The sequence below is a fragment of the Actinia tenebrosa genome, unplaced genomic scaffold (assembly GCF_029948245.1).
Source record: "Actinia tenebrosa isolate PJP-AT-01 unplaced genomic scaffold, QUT_ActTen_1.0 PGA_scaffold9__36_contigs__length_13948895, whole genome shotgun sequence".
Taxonomy (NCBI): Eukaryota; Metazoa; Cnidaria; class Anthozoa; order Actiniaria; family Actiniidae; genus Actinia; species Actinia tenebrosa.
The window spans coordinates 10,462,947-10,481,855 of record NW_028292586.1 but is presented as its reverse complement, the minus strand read 5'-3'; the positions used below and the strand labels follow the sequence as shown (position 1 = coordinate 10,481,855).

The window sequence follows — 18,909 nt, the reverse complement described above, 5'->3', positions numbered from 1 at the left end:
CTTTCAATCTCCAGGACCAGCAATATATTGTTTCAAGACTTAATCAAGACCTTTTCAGAATAACTAATTGGACACTCGACAATTACCTACTTCTAAATCCCGACAAAACTAAACTTATCATCTTTGGGAGCAAAGTGATGACTGCTAAAGTGGAAGATTTTCGTCTAACGCTACTGGGAAAAGAACTTACACCTGTCAAGTCAGTAAAGGATTTAGGAGTTCTCCTTGATTCCAACTTGACGTATAAAGATCATGTACAATCGACAGTGTCTAGTTGCATGTCGCGTTTGGGACAGATTAACCGAGTAAAACATGCCTTTGATCAAAACACTCTAAAAACCATGATAAATGCCTTAGTTTTCAGCAAGCTCTACTATTGCTCTAATGTGTGGAGCAATACCACTGAGAGTAACCTGAACAAAGTCCAAGCTGTGCAGAACTTCGCATGCCGTATCATTAGCAACAAAAGAAAGTACGATCACGTCACGCCTATTCTTAAAGAGCTACGATGGTTACCCGTCAGACAGCAATTACACTACCGTAATGCAATTATGGCATTCAAATGCATGGCTGGGTGTGCCCCTGATTCCTTATGCTCGCGATTTATTCCAAGATCAAGCATCACGCAGCGTACGACAAGAAACTCGCAAAAGCTGCAGATACCTTTTTGCAGAACGACTACTGGACAAAGATCATTTTACTATAGAACAGTCAAATTGTGGAATTCACTAGACTCTGCCCTTAAGTTGAGCTCAACCGTGAAAGACTTTAAACGGACATTAAAACAACATCTTATTTCAGATTTTTTAAAACCTTAATGTAATTTAAATGTACAATTTATTTATCTATTTATTTATTTACTTTATTCTTTGATCTTTTCTTTTTGCTTCTTATATAATTATATATAGTATTATTTTAATTGTAATTAATTAGGCCCTTTATTCTGAAAAGCCTTATAGAGGACGAATAAAGTATGTATGTATGTATGTATGTATGTATGTACTTCGATACGTCTCCATTTTCATTAATATGATTTGAAGAAAATCAAAGAAAATTTCACTTAAGAATGCATTTCCAAATTAAATCACTGTTACAGTAGCACCCTTTTTTAAATTCTCATTAAAAATTCATGAGTTGGAGAAGCATTGTACACTAAAGTGTTTAATAAGCAAATATTTCGTATTGACAATTAACACCAAAAGCATTTTATTTTGTTGAGAATGTTTTAGTTAATCATGATACAACTATATATTATACATGGATTTTTAAGTTCAATGAATTCAAAGTTTCAAAATAAGCTTTATTAAATGTAGTCTAATTATATCGCATCCAGCAGTGCATATACAGACAGCTAGCTCAAGATAGTATAAGATAATCAAATTGATATCATTACATCTTTAGGCCTAAGCAAGTGAACAAATAAATTCCTCAAAAAAACTAATTATAAAAATATTTTCCTGTTAATAGGGCTCACAGCTATACTGTCATTTCCTTCAGCATTTTGAAGTCTGGCTGAAGCAAATTTACGAAAAATCCTTTGTACCGGTATAAAGGAACAGGGTCCTCCATCATCATATGAAGACTGCCATACTTGGACAGGTTTTCCTATCCTGTCGATGTTGCTATCTAATTTGTACCATTTAACACAAGCATATGTGTGGGATACAAACTTCCCTCCTAGTATGCATGAATGAGTAAAGTAATAGCAAACTGTTCCTGGTCTAAGATGAAAGGTGTCCTTGTTAATTAATCCATCGTTTAAGGACCAGGATGCTAGAATTTTGGCAGAACGGATTTTCCTTGGCTCAAGTTTAGAACCAAATGACATAGCTCCAAGAGTGATTGAACCAAACTTTTGTATTGTTTCACTCAAATCTGTTATGGTTATTTCAAAACTAGGATATAAAATTTTATAAACTTGAAGTAAGAGCTCTGCATCATCTGAATCTAAAAAACTTTGTTTGAAATTTGATGGACAAAAGACTGCAGACTGATTCTTCCAGGCATCACCAACCGGAAGAGGTGAAGCAACAGCCAGGTTTTGAAATGCCAGCCTTTCTTCCCATTCAGAGTTTTTAATCCAGTCATCACCTTGTTCAGCTTTTGCCTCTTTACACATATTTAGAAAATCTTCTTGGTATAGATTTGGAAGTAAACTATCTTGTAAAAACTGAGACATTTTAAATCGTCTCATGAGTTGTAGCTCAACAGACCTTTTATTGGTGCTGGTACTTCCTAGAATTCCATTATATCTTTCAAAGCTGAAGCACCAGAAGCTAGCTACTGGACCATGGTCTACTAAAACATATTTCAAGTGGCAATGAAGGTGCATATTAGGTGTAATGACATCTTTCCCATAGACTTTCTCCACTTCTTTGCAAAACTTAACAAAAAGTCTATCAGCTATTTCTAAATCTGTAACTGATATGATAGGCTTGCAGATGTATTTACATGCTAGTACGTACGTCTGCCAGCAATGAAAGTGATCTTCAGGCAGAATGTCTTTTAAACAGTAGACGGAGTAAATTAAAGTCCAGTTTTTCCATTGCTCTGCAGTGTAGGAGCCAGAATTACTCATTATTCTCATTGGCAATCTTCCAATGTTGCTTGGCACCTCCATATTGTTTACTCTTTTTTCAATTTCCTCCAGCTGCTTGTTTGAAAATAGATTGTTTTTGATCCATAAATTAAACATTGATTTTGCAGTGCCTAGAAATAGATTGTGCATAGGATCAATAGTGAAGAATCGAATTCCATCAAAGTACTCTAGATCAAGAAGTATTGAGTAATGAATAATACCATGATTGCGTCCAAATTCTTTTTTCTTAGACTGAGTTTTGAATTTTTCTAGTTTCTTTGCTAAGAGGCGGTGATAATTATTTCTTCTTGGTTGCCAATTTTCCCTGTCAAACCCAGAATAGTCTCTTTTTTCTCCAAATGCACCAGGAAAAGACTTAAGACAACGAGAGCAACCAATGATTGCTGAGTGGCTTTTGAAACCTCCTAATTTTCTTGCAGCAGGAACATCTGAAGAAACAGCTAAAATTGCTCCTCTAAAGGAAAGACTATACCTGCACAAATCTGACTTTAGCTTCACCCCTCTCCATAACCACTGCAACTCCTTAACTGCAGGATCGAGAAAGGGATTTAAATTTTTTGGTTCTTTGTCCAGGGAGGGTACAATCCCAATAACAATAACATTGTCCCATTTAAATCTTTCCTTCCTTGGTAAGTTTAAGATAACAAGATAAAAGACTCCAACAGAATAATCTTTCCTATGTTTCATAGGCTGGAAGAAGTCAAAATTTAACATGAACCCATAATTACGTGGAGCATTTAAAAAATCTTTTCCATTAAATGCACCAAAGTCTTTCCAAAGCTTCCCATCATACACATCAGCCATTTCTTCACCGAGCATGGTTTGTTGCCGCCAGGATTCACATTTTTCTGCAAATCCCTTTTCCAGGACAAGTCTTTCTAGTGCGTTAATTATACTGTTGCAGCAATAATATTTTATTGGGTAAAAGCATGATTTCCCATTGCTCATCCTTACACTGTAAACGATTGCAGCTCCACATGTTTTCTTCTTTCCTCTTGAATAAAAAAAGCCTGAGCAGGTTTTAGGAACTTGTTTGTTGTTTACAACTGTCAAACATTCATTGTATTTGTATAGCTTATGACACTTGGGACATACAACATACTTTTCAAAGTCATCTCTATCAAAGTCAATAAACTGTCTCAACATATACAGGGTTCCCGGAAATGCTGTGACTAGTTGGCCAAGAAAATTGTTGGAAATTTCAATCCCTATTACCTTGAGCCAAGACACTAAAAACCGAAGTAGCCATGCCATTGCGTTATCACTAATGTGACATGACAACTGCCATACCATAAGAAAATAGACCATCCAAAATACAAGGGAGTTAATTTTTTTCAAATTTGATTTTTCCCCTGCATCAGGGATTGGAGGTGGAGTTCCATCTAGGTCCTTCTGGAGTGCATCAGGAAGTACATCATTCCAGACTTCTTCCTCGCCCTCCTCATCTGTTGATGACTGCAAATCCTCACTATTTGAATCCTCGTTACTGGATAAATCACTGAAGCTTTCATCTTCATTAATAGTGATTGTATCCTCAACCTCAGTTTCCTATTCAAACAAAACAATATGATATAAATATAGCCTTTGGCAAAAATTCGGTAAAATATGATATATCAATATATCGGGTGCATTATGGGTAATTTCTAAACAAAAATCGCTTAACTATGAGTTTATATTAATTTTTTTTGGAAGAATATTACAATATAATTGAGACTAAGTATTACTTGCTATTTTGTACCATTCAAGCAAAGAGCTGCATATAGCATTTTTATTCATTTCCTTTTTGACTGACCTTATAAACACACCACTCGATTGCAGAAACGTTATAATATACATGTATAGAAGCTTTAACAACACCAAATCAACTGTTTCGCAACCTGATAGATGTCGGAAATAGTAAAAATATTTTTTCATGTTGAATGAAGTTGGTAAATATGGAAATAAGAGCAAATATTTGTCTAGTATATTTGTATGAATAAATATTTGTATACTTGTATAAATGTATACTAAAACGTTTCTGCAATCGATGTATATATAAACCAATGATTATAATTTGTACATATACTAATTTATTATCAAAAACTGCTCGGCTTAACCGATGCTTGCATAAACCATTGCCAACAGAAATTACCAAATTTTCATGATCTGACTCTGTAACACTTGGACTGGATGTAGCATTTATCTGAGCGTTTTGATCCATATTGCAGTCTGTGAGGAAAAAGAAATTTAATAATTAAGCTTGCGTTAAAAACGTTTACTCAAGTTTCACGTTAGTATAAAATCATTCGATCCTTCCAAGTTTCGTCTTGATCCATGCATAGAATTGGCTTATTACCAGAGTTAACTCTGTTATTACTAAATTATATTTTACACATTATAAGTTACGTATGCAAATGCTCTTCGCTCACCACTTAATTCTTCTTGAGAAGACTCACTCTCGGAATCATCACAAATATTCGATGGGAAACTCTTCCTTTTTGCCTCGAGGAATCTTTTTCTTCCATGTCTCTCAAATGTTGATCTTGATACAAGTTCGTTGCAGTGTTCGCAAAACACAAGGTCTTTTGTCTTTTGGCTATCGTTGTGATTCATTTTGAATTAAAATGAGCTACAAATTTTAGATGTAGAACATTCAACAATCAATGAACTCTGACGTTTTTGTTTGTTTGTTTGAGAAAAGTTGTTCCTTAGCAACAGGAAACCCTATATATCTATTACGATATGACCTTTCAAGCGCGAAGTAGTAGGATAGGGAGGGGTGCGTAGCTTTTGTCAATTATTCATTTTCGCAAAAATAAAATAAAATAAAAATAATTTATGGAAGAGGCGCTATATAAGAAATATTTTTTATTATTATTATTATTATTATTATAATGGAGCATAAAATTCATACGTATGAACGCCAATTTCTTTTTATTTATTTCCTCTTTGATTGACCTTAATTAAAAGTCCCAAGTGTAAGACCGGTAAAAATGTAATCAAATATTAGTTGAAACATAGTAGATTTAATTCAACTTAAAGACCGGCTTAAAGTTGATTTAAAACTCTTAAACCTTTTAAGAAAACTTTAGGTGGATCTTAAAGTTTACCTAAATGAAATATAGATTTTAATTGAACTTTAAGATACACCAAAAGTTAACTTAAATTTTACATCACCATTTAGTGAAACTTTAGTTATAACTTAAACTTTGTATAACAAACTTTAGCTAAATACTTATTAAATGCAACTTAAAGACTATATAAAGCTGATAAAGCTTTAAGTAGAATTTCATCTGATCTTAAATTTTAACTAAAGGTTGTAATAATCTTTAAGGAACTTTAGAGGTATCTTAAATTTTCATAAATCCCATGCGTCTTCCTGTGTTGATTATTATGTCTAATGTCTCCTCCTGTTAGAACAAAGAAAAATACATGTTTAATTCATGTAGGCTCTCACAGTCTCTATTTATTCTGCAATTTACCTCCTTTGTCTTGGTTTTAATTCATTTCAGCCACTTTTTCACTTTGATCTTCAATTACATTTGTGTCCATGTCTTCTCCTGTAAATGCAATATATAATATAATAATATTGTATAATGACTAAACACTACTCATGAATATTGTGGGATACCTTTTGCAATCTATCCTCATGTATTTATTACCTGTAGTGTCTTGTGTCTCATCCATCTCTGCCATTTCTTCTCCTTGATCTTTGTCTGAAGAAGTCTCACTTTCGTCACCTGTAAGAGAAGAAAAAAGGGTTATAAGTTAAGATACAATTTATGCTTTATAATAATTCGTATGCATGTTCATGTATATTATTAATGTAAACTTCAAATTAATAATAAATTTCATGCATGTATATGCCCTCACTCTTTTCAATTTTATTTATTACCTGTATTGTCTAGTCAGCCAGTTCCATTCTTTGATCTTCATGTACATTTGTATCTGCTTCTATATGAGAGAGGAGAGGATTTGCATTGTATAAGAATTAAGCAAACTATTGTATGAAGAATAGCTGACAAAATATTCTCTGGGTACTCATGATTTTTTTTTTGTTGTCACTGTTATGAAATACATTTATAGTAAAATGCAGATTTAATTGTTTCTAAAGTTACCTTGGTCATTATTCTGCTGGTATTGATAGATTAGCTTTCCTTCTTCATCTCATTTTGTAGACTGGTAATAAGTGTGGAGTGGTGGTGGAAATTTCTTGCCAAGTGTCCTGAAGTTGTTGTTGCAAGGACTTGATTGATGTTGATCTGAAGTGATGGAAGTGTGGCCCACATTCTTTTTTGTGTTCTTCTTCTCTGCCATCATAAAACTCCACTGAGCCATCCTCTCTCCAGTCCCACCAGTGCCCCGGACCAGGTTTAAGGTAATCTGGAATACGTTGAATGTGAGATTGCCAGAGCCTTGATTGTGTCTTAATGATATTGAAGGGAATGATGGTATTTGTTGGTATTGGTAGGTTTTTTGCAAGTCTTGATATTTCTTTCTCTTGCTTGTACATGGCAGTTACTTCATCTTTCATAGCATCTTCTGTTTGGACATGAAGGAAGGTGTTTGGGATTAGATCATCAGGCTGTCTACTCCATGTCTTCTTCGTGATATCCTCAAGCCTGTCAAAAAAACTCTCAAATAGTTCACCATTGATTGATTTCAAGCTGATGATCCTGTAAATAAGTGCAGAGTGGTTGATGATTTGGTGGTAGTATATCCCCTGAAGTTTTCGTGTGGTCATACTTTTGGCTGGAAGGAGAATGGAATTAACTGCAACAGAATGGTGGAAGCACAGGTTGTATAGGATGCTTTTTGGGCTTCGCTTTCTTCACTGGCATAGAATATTCCCATCATTTCTGCAAAGGTCAACAGCAGCTCCATCACTTCTTCTGGAATGTTAACCTGCTTTGCAAGTTGAATGGTTGCTTGTAGCATTGCCTTTCTGTAGTCTGTACAGCGAACTTTGTCCTTGCTCAGTGCAATAGAAGATGTTTCATTTAAAACAACCAGAGCATCAACATCTGTGACATGATGGGGGAGTTCTTGTAATAGATGGGAGATGTGGTTTAAACAGCAATGCAGTGGCTCAAAAAATAGTACTTCATACTCTTTCAGGTTTAATATTATCAACTGTACAATTACTATCTGTTCCAAAGAGCAATGCTGGTACCCTTGTGATTCCTCCAAGAATGTCAGTCAGTGTAACTACCAGGATGACATGTCTCGAATTTCGGGACCAGATCATGTGGTAGGGACTGAAGAGCTTTCGGGGATACTTTACTGATCAATACAATAGTACCACGGAGAGCAAGGTTCTAATCTCTTTCGTGATTTAATGTAGAATGATCGTAAACTGCAAATACAATACGAGAGCGAAACTTACTAAATATTTGAATACATTTCATGAAGCACTTAAAATCACTATATAATCTTGAATCAAATTAAAGCTACCACTGTGAAGGGCTAAAAGGTACTCTAGATTCGATTTCTATTAAAACAGATCAATATTTGTACATATACTAAATGGGTTATGAAACTTTGCTAATTAAGAAAACTAATAAAATTGTACTTACATATCGGTCCCGTTTGCCAAGGGCTATGCTTCTTTTGAATTTAACGCACGCAATAATACACTCAAAACACTAGGAAAACTAGGAAAAACTAACTATTATAGAACGATGCTAAATTACTTTTATATGCGCGTGGGGACGCTAAAGAATCAGATTACAAATCAAACACAAACATTAAACAAGAACTAAAAACAAATAATCCAATAAAAAGGGGTTTCGTTGTCTATTACAGTCAGCTTCTCTTGAAGTTCTGGTTTTAGGCCTGTACTGTCAACTCTTTGTTTGTTCAGCTCTCTTCTTATTTCATCAACTTTTAGGTTTTTGAATGGGCTCACTTTCTCTCTTTCCCAGAAGTCCAGATGTGACCAGCTTCAGTTTTTCTTCTAATGATTTATAATTTCTGTAAGACATGTAATCATACTCTCCTGCTCTCCGCATATCACCGTCACACCCAGCACATCCACGATGGCCACCTTTTTGAGAACCAGCCTCAAATTCAACACTGGGATTGTCCCCATTCATGAACCTCATCTTGTCTGTGATTTGTACTCCATCAATTTCGGTTGACTGAGAGAGGGTTTAAAGGCATTCCCTCCTTGTTGAAATGAACATCAGTTGATCTTTGTCTGTGCTTTGACTAAAGCCCATCATATACAAGTGGGGCTCTTCTACCACTGATTGGATGTCAAAATTCAGGCCACTCTTTCTTTGATATTCTTCAGTAGTCATGTGTATGGCAGGGTCATACAGCTCTCGTAACAGAAATAGCATCAGACCATGGTTTCCTATCCCTGAATGGTCATGCCATATCAGCCAATTTCTTGTTCTTTCTATGCTCATGAGCTCTGAAGTTGCATTTTCTGTGGTTTGGCTTGTTTCATTAATTTGACTTAGTCTGGCTATTGCATCTGCCTCTGACATGTTGTTGTAGGCTTCATCAGTATTCAGCTTTAGGAACTTTCTGTTGTTGGTTAGGCTTTTTTTCCTTATTTGTTGAAAGGGATATTTCCTTGCTGTCAGCTGGGACACTTTTTTATCAAGACTGCCAGATGTAGTGAGCACTAGCTTTGTGCAGTTGGTTTGAAGAACGGGCTCGCCCAGATCGTACACCCCAGAAGCTATCCTTTCTTTGATTTCTTTCTTGATTGCATTGTTCTGTCTTGGCAGTGGTATTGAGATTTCATTTCCTTTCTGCTTTAGAATTTTGCGTCGTACACGTGGACCTAAAAATGTAAAATTTATTGTAGTTATATTTTTGTGTAATATAGATTAAAAAAGACAATCTTGTAATATTAACCTATTTAATATTATATTACATGATATGTACTTTCCCCTCTATCATCACCATCATCATTGTCATATATTGTTATTATGACTATTATATATTAATATTGTAATAGAGTGCAAACTATATATAGTTACATTTATTCATGAAATATTAGGTATACCAAATAGCAGTTCATGAAATTTGCATAACTAATTCTACAATTTGTAGCAAGTGTTTTCTGATATATTTATTGATTGCAATCTACTAATTGTTGTTTATAATAACCTTTTTCCTTTTGCTCATATTGTGCTACATCAATTCCTTTTGACTTGAGGTATTCTTTGAGCAGCTGTCCTGCATTCGGTGGAGATGACTGCGCGCCAATTTTTCTGATGTTGTACTCCCTTGCTTTGTTTGACCAGTTGATGGCTTTTTCCGTATCCCTGTATAGGGGCCATGTTTGCAGATCTGCCATCAACTTATCAATATCCCCTGTTATGACTTGCGGTGTGTGCGTTTTTGTTTTACCCTTGAGGTTTTCCTTTTCCAGTCTTGTGACAGCTTCTTGTTTAGACTCAAATCCCTCATGAAGTCTCCTTTTCTTTCTAACTGCAAAAGATACCCTTTGAGACAAATGAGAGGACACATCTGTCTGAGACCAAGCTTCTTCAATGGATCTTTTGGTCCCCCTTTTGATCTCTCTGTTTTTCTTTTTCTTTTCTCCAATGGGGTGAAAAACCAAACAGCATTTGCAATCCCTCAAAGCGTGCATCAGTATTCTGGCTTGTGATGTTGAATCCCATTTTGTAGAGGAATAAAATGTTAAGTACTTGTTCTTCTTAGCTGGCCCACTCCAACTACTGATCATGTGGTCAAGCTTTTTGCATCTTTTCAGAAATGTTTCTGTAACACAATTAATTATAAACAATTGATTGATATGTACATATATATATATGTGTGTGTGTGATTAAAGAATAAAAATGAACTTGAAAAATAAGTTAACTACTGTCTCCTAATTTAAGCCAAAACAATCACCACTGTAAAACAATTTGCTTAGTTTGTATGATTTGTTGTAAGGATTATACCTTTAATGTGAATGAAATAATTAATGTTTTATTAATTTTCTTCCTTTCGTTAGCTAATTATGCATATATATACAGTGTATAAAGGGTTGTTTTAATGATTGGTTCTTACCTCTTTCTATAGAGAAAGCTGGATAGCCTTGGAAGTGATTCGTGTAAATTTTGTATCTTTCAGACTGAATTCGCTTTTCATAACTAGTGGTTGACTCACCACTCCCTTTCGTGATAGTGTTTTTGGCAAGTGTTTCGTTTGCCAGATAAAAGATCTAGCAAAACCACAATTAATCGCGATCGACATTATTTTTTCGTTTCATGTCCGGCGGAAAAGTTGTATTTCCCGCTCATTTCATGCGCATGTCTTTTGTGGAGAGCTGCTTAGCTTCCAAGTGACCCATAAAAAGTATACAAGAAAGAAAACTTTAATGTACGAAGGGATTCTTTATCTTTAGTTAGAGACAAAAATGCACCCCGATTACTGAGAATTCAGGACTTTATTTGTAAAATTCGTCAACTTTTAGGCTTTTAATTACAACATAATTGCATATTTGACAACAAATCACATTTTTTCCAATGCTAAGAGGAAAAATAGCAGAATTCGAAAGCAATTCAACATGAAATTCTTGTCCGCCATCTTTGAAGAGGACAATTTTGTCCTAACTGTCTCGTCCCCTGCATTAGTTTTCGACTGCAGAATTGCCTACTGCCAGTACCCCGGAAGGTGGATTTTTGTCACAAAAGCATCGCTCGACAAGGCTTCTGGGAACGCACTTCGAATCAAAATAGCTGCCACAACAGTGAAAACTAATATACAGTCTAAATGCGGCTCGCAGGTCGCGAATTCAGCCTAGTATTTCATTCTAAGGATCAATTTGGCAAAAGAAAAATACAAACATGAAGAATGTGCGTGGCAATGCTGTTTTTATTTTATTTTTAAGAAAATAATTTCCCTCAAAGTGGCAAGTTGTGCGATATTTTTGGTTTTCACGTCAAAAATTAACTTATTTGCTGATGAAATCATATTCGCCATCCAGCACATTTCAAATTGTTATCTCTGCTAGCAAAAATAAGTTTCAGATTTTCTGTACACTTTATATTCGCTACCGGAGAATTTTTGAAAGTTACGATAATTGTTTGTCACATGATAAATCACGTGATGCCTAAAAAACGCTAAGTATGATTTAAGGCGACACAGCATAGCTAGATCAACAACTGTGCCAAGTTTTATGTTGTTATTTTGTATCAGTAATTTTTTGAGGCACAAAGTGTGCAAAATTGTAAAATATTGGCCTGACCCAGGCCTTAAATAGCCTGAGTGATTTGGCAATTTTCCTTGAGATATATGTGATATGTGAATCCCACGACAAGCGTTCATCTAACAGAACACCCAAAAATTTTGTGCTACTGACTTTACCAATAAATTGTCTGTTTTTAAAACTAATCAAATCTTCAACACTGTTACCCACAACACTTTTAAGTTTTTGGCGAGAACCAAAGATGATATATTTTGTTTTTGCTAGATTAACTGTTAGCGTGTTGGCCTTGAACCAATAGTCAAGTAAGGCAAGCTCCTTGTTCAATACTTCAATACGTCTCTTCATTTCTGTCAACTTTTAGGAGGTCGATATCAAAAATCTCCAGCTATAAAGCAGATCAAATAAATTAAGCTTATCTATAAAATATAAAACGTTTGAAAGTCAGTTTGATTTGTCGATTTTTTTCGAGAAATGCTTTAGCGTCGAGAGAAACACTTCTTAATCGGAAAAATCACAACAGTGATGATTAACACCCTGAACTCCTCGTAAATCAGTTTTGTGCTTACAACACACAGTAACAGGAAACCGATCACATTATCACCACTGACAGCATTAAGGCGGAATGTCAAGCGGCTGTCATGACTGACAGAATGATCTTTGGTACTTATCATGCGCAATTATAATATTGTTAGTACTTCACTCGATTTATTCCTTGAGTCAATATTTATTTGTTCAGCGATTCCTCAATCAAGATTTATGCAAAATATTTTGCCCTGTTCTCAGTATATTTTTGTTTAATATCTGGCAACTCGAAGATAATAAACATGTCTTTGTCACTTTCTTGACTGTCCACGCTACCTAAGATGAAGAGTGGATCGACAATCTCGATTTCAGGCCGCTTTTTGAACACTTTATAGCAACTGCCCGACACCTTCTTTAAGAATTCAATGGTGGGACGCTCGCCCAACTCTCTTACTACTCCCAAGTGAAATGTGGTTTCGTAAGCAACAGCGACCACGCCATCAACGTGAAGATTTAATTGGCCTTCATTGTAGGACTGTAAAAGGATATAGATACGCCGCGTTAGGGACCGGTCATTATGGAAATGAGGGCGGCGAACATTTTTGCCCATTATTATTTTTTATTATAGCAATGACATAAAACAAACTGTTTATTGGGGGGCTACTAAAGTTTGTGTTATTTATAAAGGTGGGATCAAGAAAAATTGAGCATCACATTTCTCATTTCTTTCCGTGTTTAAGACATATAGTTACCCTTTTATCTATCATGCTATCTTTGGAACGCACGTCTTTTTGCTCCTCGGCAACCTCTTTCATTGTTTGCTTCTTCTTTGATTTTTCTGTATTTTCCTCCTGAAAATTAACACCCGCTGATTTTGTTCGGTTTTACTTACGCTGTAACATTTCTATTCTATACATGAGCCCTTCACTCTCTATTCCATCAGTACGCTTTACCGTTTTATCACTTTCCGTCGTTTCGAAGCAAAGCTCGTTTTCCTATTAGAACAAACAAATAAATAATGATTATATGATTAGAGTTATTTATTACTGAATACATTAGTCTTCAGTGTTAGTTAATACACTAACCAATTCAATCAAATCCTGCTCATGCTGCCTTGTTGTGTCCTGAACTTCTTCCAGCTGTTTTCCATATTGCTCAATAGGCTGAGGAATATCATATTATCTTGTAAAACTCTGGAAAAGGTTGTACGAAGGCTGGATAAAGTTACTCACTGTATAGGATTTGTATAGGTTTATTCATTGGATAAGGATTTATCCGGTGGATAGTGCTTGCTATCCAGCCTTTGTACGTTCGTACAAATTCAACATTTCACGTAGTTACTCACGTCTTTCTCAGGCGACCGGCTTTCATTTTTCTGCTTTGCGTTTTGATCCTTTGCCTTTTGATCCGTTACCTTTGGAGGAAAATGTATTTTAAATGTTTGTAAAGAAAAAAAAAATAACTTGAAAGTACATTCCATCTTGAATACTGAATAACTGTATGTCAAACTCAAAGTACCTTCTCTTTTTCCATCAATTTGCTCGTAAGAAACTCGTTATCTTTTCTGAGTACTTCAAACTCCTAGAGTTAAAAATGCTCTACATTAATTGACATATTGTTACAAAATCAAGGTTTTAATTGACAAGAAAACCTAGAAATCACCATTTCTAAATCTGATTTCTTCTTTTCGAGGGCCATAAATTTCATCCGTAAGGTCTCATTGTTCTGCTTACATATATATTAAGAGTATCCTTAAAAGTTTTTGTAGTAAATTGAAATTTAGCGACTGAATATCATTTCTCTTTTATACCTGGTGCGCCTTTTCATTTTGTGTTAACAGTAATCTCACATCATGTTCCAAGGTCTTTTTTTTTCTTTCTGTAAAACAATTGAAATTCTTATTTTACCCTTAAAATATGTCTAGTAAGTAGACCCCTACTTAAGAAAACTTGCCACTTACAGCTTTACATATCTCCAGCTCATGCATCTTCTCTTCCAGCATTTTGGCAAAAGAATCAACCGAGTTCTACAGAAAATCGGGCATCGGCTTAGAAAAAGGTTTTCATCTTCCCCCTCCCCTTAAACGTATTGTACGTTTTTACCTCTATACCGCTCGCACTAGTTTTCAACTTCTTCCTGGGGTTTGAGTTGGATATATATCTGATGCCTCCTCAAAGTTCCCGTCCAAGTATAGTTTTAGAACATCATTGATAATGCTCTCTTCCTCCAGGACGTCCAGTTTATCTAGACAGTCAAATGATGTCTGATAAACTGTACGGCCCTTTGGCCCCTTTCGCTTCTTTTTATTCTTGTTGAGTGTTCCTTCTTCGATTCGATCCATTATTAGATTTGCAATGTCCCCAATTTCTTGCAGATAGCTGGGAGACTTTGAAGAAACGAAATGTGCCGCATCCTCTCTAAAAGGAAAAATAGTCATGTTCAGTTAATAAAAGAAGAGCTAAAAAAGGTATCAAGTACTAGGTGTCAGGCTTGTTCCATACCTTGCTTTTATTTATGTCCACAACCCCTGGTAAAACACGACTGCTGGGAGTAGAAGTTATCTTTCGTCCACTTATCTGGCGAACCAAATTTCAGAAGAAGCATTTCTCTGAATGCAGAAACTGCTTCTCTGAAATTTGGGGGCCAGGTTGGAGACGACTCCTTCGGAAGATGTTCACCAATTATGGTTCCAGTATTCATGTCAGTGTTGAAAAGTGCCTCCCCTATTTTCAATCAATACTTCAAGCCACTGCTGTGGTGTGGTCAAAAGCTCACTTCGAATCCCGCTTGCCAGAGTGTAAGCACAATCATTGCCCCCATAAAACTGGGAGGGAAGGAAGATGTTAAACGCCTTGGATATCTTGCATTGATTCTGCCTCTTTCATGACTTCTCTTTCATTAACAAAGCTTTGGAATTTCTTTACGACTACGGGTATATTTCCTCGATAAATACCTTTGAAGCATTTACCATAACTTCCACTGCCGATCATTTCTTCTGGGTTTTTGTAAGATAAGTCCTCCCTGTGGATCCGAGGGATGTTGCTTCCTTTTAACTTTGAATTTCAAAGGAATTGTCTTGAACTTGCGCATTGTATTTTTGGGTCATCCCTGATCGACGTTTGCTTTCAACTCATCTGTAGTTAGCGGCTTTTTACTGGTTGTGGCTTGGCCAAGCTTCCATTTTGACATGGTTACCATCTTTTTGCCTCTGCTTTCATCAACAACAATCTGAAATGGTTGATTATTTGTCTCCGTATTAGTACCGAGGTCGCGGGTTTTTGCCTTTCCTTCCACATTCTGCGCACCAGTTTTTGTTTGCTTTGATCCTTCCGGAACTACGGTCGTGCTTTGTTCGTTGCCCTCTGTTCCTCCATCGTGGCTTCAATGTTATCAGTTTGCACAGCTTGGGTTTTCCTATCACTTTTGAGCATCAATTTCAGTTGTTTTTTAAGAGCTCTGTATCGCTTTTTTTCAGCTTTTCGCTCTTTAGTGTTCGCTAGACTGGTCGCTGAATAGATAAGTTATAGTTTGAAGTCACTAAAAACATGACAATCGAAGCATTAGTGTCAAAGGTCATTTTAACTGATGTTTGTGAAAGCAGTTTTGCTTCGTTCTTACTGGCAAAAGAATCAATCATTTAATTTCCGGCCTACGAAGTGTGAAATGCTATTAAAGGAACGCGTTTTAAACATTCACTCTCTTATCTCTTGTTCCAGAAATTATTACGACTAATTCCCAATTATGTCCTTTATAACTCCGTGTAGTTTTTGTGAAAGAAAGTTTGTATCTACTAGTGCACTTGTAAAGCTGTGTTCTGATAGGCACGGCAAAAGTCCATCCACAACAATTCACAGTAGACGATTCTTGGACTCCAATCTCAAAGAAATACAGCTTTCGATCGGGGTTAGAGTTCCAGCAAGAAGCATTCAAATAAAGCACTACTTCGACTGGTTGTCTTGCTTAGCGGAGAGAATCAACGGATCCCATAATCCTAAATTTCAAGGTATAGTACTAAATATTTATTCATCTCCTAGTCCTTCCTTAATAAGATAGTTTATGTTAATTTCCCTTTCACATATAGGACGCTGGTTTCGAGTTGACGTGTATCAAGCCCCAGTGGCATTCTTTCAACATATGTTGTGGAAGTCCGGTATGACCGTTATAACAGTGTAAGAAAAATGAGGCATCTAAAACATCCTATGATGATCACAGAATCAATACGCTATTCTTACAAAATCTTTGATGAAAGGGTTGCTTTAGAACTCCTCCAAGAACAGAAAGTAGTAACTGTAAATTTACATGCTGCTTTTAATGAGCACAACAAGCTTGTCCTCGATGATCCGTTGGTGGCTCTCGAAGCAGCTGAAAGAAGGGCTAGTCAGCCTCGAGACACATCTCTGCGTCCTAAAGTGCGAAGCTCCATAATCATCGGAAAGATGGAGGGGCGTTCCACTAGGGAGTTTGAGATTCAGTGGTGGCCTGAACTCTACAAGACTGGCTTTGGAAAGTTATCATTCCGCCTCTTCGTGAACAAGGTTCATATTTAGAGTGCAATTTATATATAAGGCCAATGCAATTAAAAAAACCCAAACGTTTCTCGTCCGGATTTCTAAAACAAAAGAGTGTGGGCGGGCGGATTTTTTAAAATTATTTTCTGACTTGTTATTATTTCCAATTCAGTGCTTTCTTTTTAAAGTGCACCATAACCCCTGATATAATACTTTCAGTATTGACCCTACATGACGTGAATAGTTGAATACTGAAATATTTCTTTATTTGAGGGTTACGTCTTTAAGTTATAAAGATTTATACTTTCAATATATTAATGACTGTGACGTCTACACAGGCTTTTGAGAGTATTTGTTTTACTTGTAATACTAAACACTGGCCATAACGAGACAACAAATTTACAGTAAACATTGTAAAAGCCATACGTATAATGATGAACACTCTTTGTGTGAACCAGCTCAATTTCGTATACTTAGGTCGGGGTCGCACTAGGCTAAGTTTTGTTTACCTACTTTCGCATTAAACAAAAATTTGCGATTTCATCTTTTGCCAGTTCCAATTTTTAGCGAGGTCGCACTAGGTGAAAAATGGATTCCCTAATTTGACATACATCAGTACTCAAGGGATATCATGTATACTTAAAGTTCAGATTATGTTACATTGAGGTCAATCACAGAGGTAAACAAGCTTTTGGCGGGAAACACTATTTGGTCTTTCTGGCAAGATGGATGTGACAAATATATTATTATTAGCTGTAGGATTTCTACTGAACTTCCAGTTACAAACTCAACAGCAGGTTGTGGCCCTAATGCTAGTGCTCATGTAACACCAACAAGCTCGTATGAGGATGGCTATGATTATGAGAAGGCGAAGATTGAGACAGAATATTCGTCGCCGTTCGCCTTGGTCTTGGACTCTTCCACGTCCGGCAGAATCATGGTTTGGAATCCATTTTTTTGACCGCAATATACCTGAGGATTACTTTAGGAAACAACTCCGCATGAACAGAGATACTTTCCAGGCACTGGTAGGAATTTTGGAACAGCGAATACGCAGAGAAGACACACGGCTGAGGGATTGTATTCCTCCGGAAAAAGTTCTAGCTATAGGACTTTATCGGCTAGCACACGGGAATACCTATGTGAGTATCGGTCCTGTGTTCAATGTCGGTAAATCTACTGTTATTGAGGCTGTTCAAGATGTTGTAGGAGCTTTATTTGAGCTCAGAAATGAATACATTCATTTTCCTGAGACATTAGCAGAAAGAGCAGCTTCTATAGAGACATTTGCAGACCATTCGGACCTACCTAACATTGTTGGGGCTATTGATGGTACTCATGTTAAAATAAATGCGCCTAAAGAAAGTAAAGTTGGTTACTTCAGCTGATACCAGCAGTATGATTTTATCATTCAAGGTGCTGCCGATGGAAATCTGCTCTTTTTGGATTTCTCAGCGTGCTATCCAGGTAGTATGCACGACGGAAGAGTGTTACGGAACAGTACTTTGTATGGCAGGGCCGAACAAGGAGATATTCTCACTGTTCCTGTCGTAGACGTGAATAACCATGACATTGGCCCCTATTTAGTTGGAGACAGTGCATATCCCCTTTCCCCGTGTATTCAAAAACCTTACCCAGAGGCAACAAGAGACAGATCAGAGATAAGATTTAATAAGGAACTTTCTAGCGCTAGGGTTAAAGTCGAATGTGCGTTTGCATGCGTAAAATCGCGCTGGAGAATTTTGTCAAAGCGCCTCGATAGCGACATTGAATTTTCTGTGCAAATTTCAATAGCATGCGCAGTCCTTCATAACTTTTGTATCAAAATGGTTGACAACTGGGATGATAATGGGCCAGGAAATCATAACGGGAATGATAACAATGACGACGTGGAAAAAGATGGCGAAGAGATCCGCGATATTCTAAAGTCATTTATATAGCTTTTCAAACATACAAAATGTTTCCCTATACTAAATCAAATATATAAAACACCAAAGCGTTTTGTTTCGATGAAAACGGAACCGTAAAAAGTGTGAAAAATTAGTAATAAATGTTGATTATACATATCAGAATTATACCTTCAATATCACAACAGCATCATGATAAAAAATAAACGTTCGATTTGA

At 36.2% G+C, this 18,909-nt stretch overlaps 1 protein-coding gene across 1 annotated transcript; it reads right to left on the bottom strand.

The window, feature by feature from the left end:
• Positions 1-1,441: 1,441 nt before the first annotated feature.
• Positions 1,442-5,191, bottom strand: LOC148904789 (uncharacterized). Its single transcript, XM_089024510.1, has 3 exons — positions 5,008-5,191; positions 4,731-4,807; positions 1,442-4,147 (listed from the first exon to the last, which is right to left on the bottom strand). The coding sequence occupies exons 1-3, from the start codon at positions 5,189-5,191 to the stop codon at positions 1,442-1,444; spliced, it is 2,967 nt and encodes a 988-aa protein (XP_088880636.1).
• Positions 5,192-18,909: the final 13,718 nt, after the last annotated feature.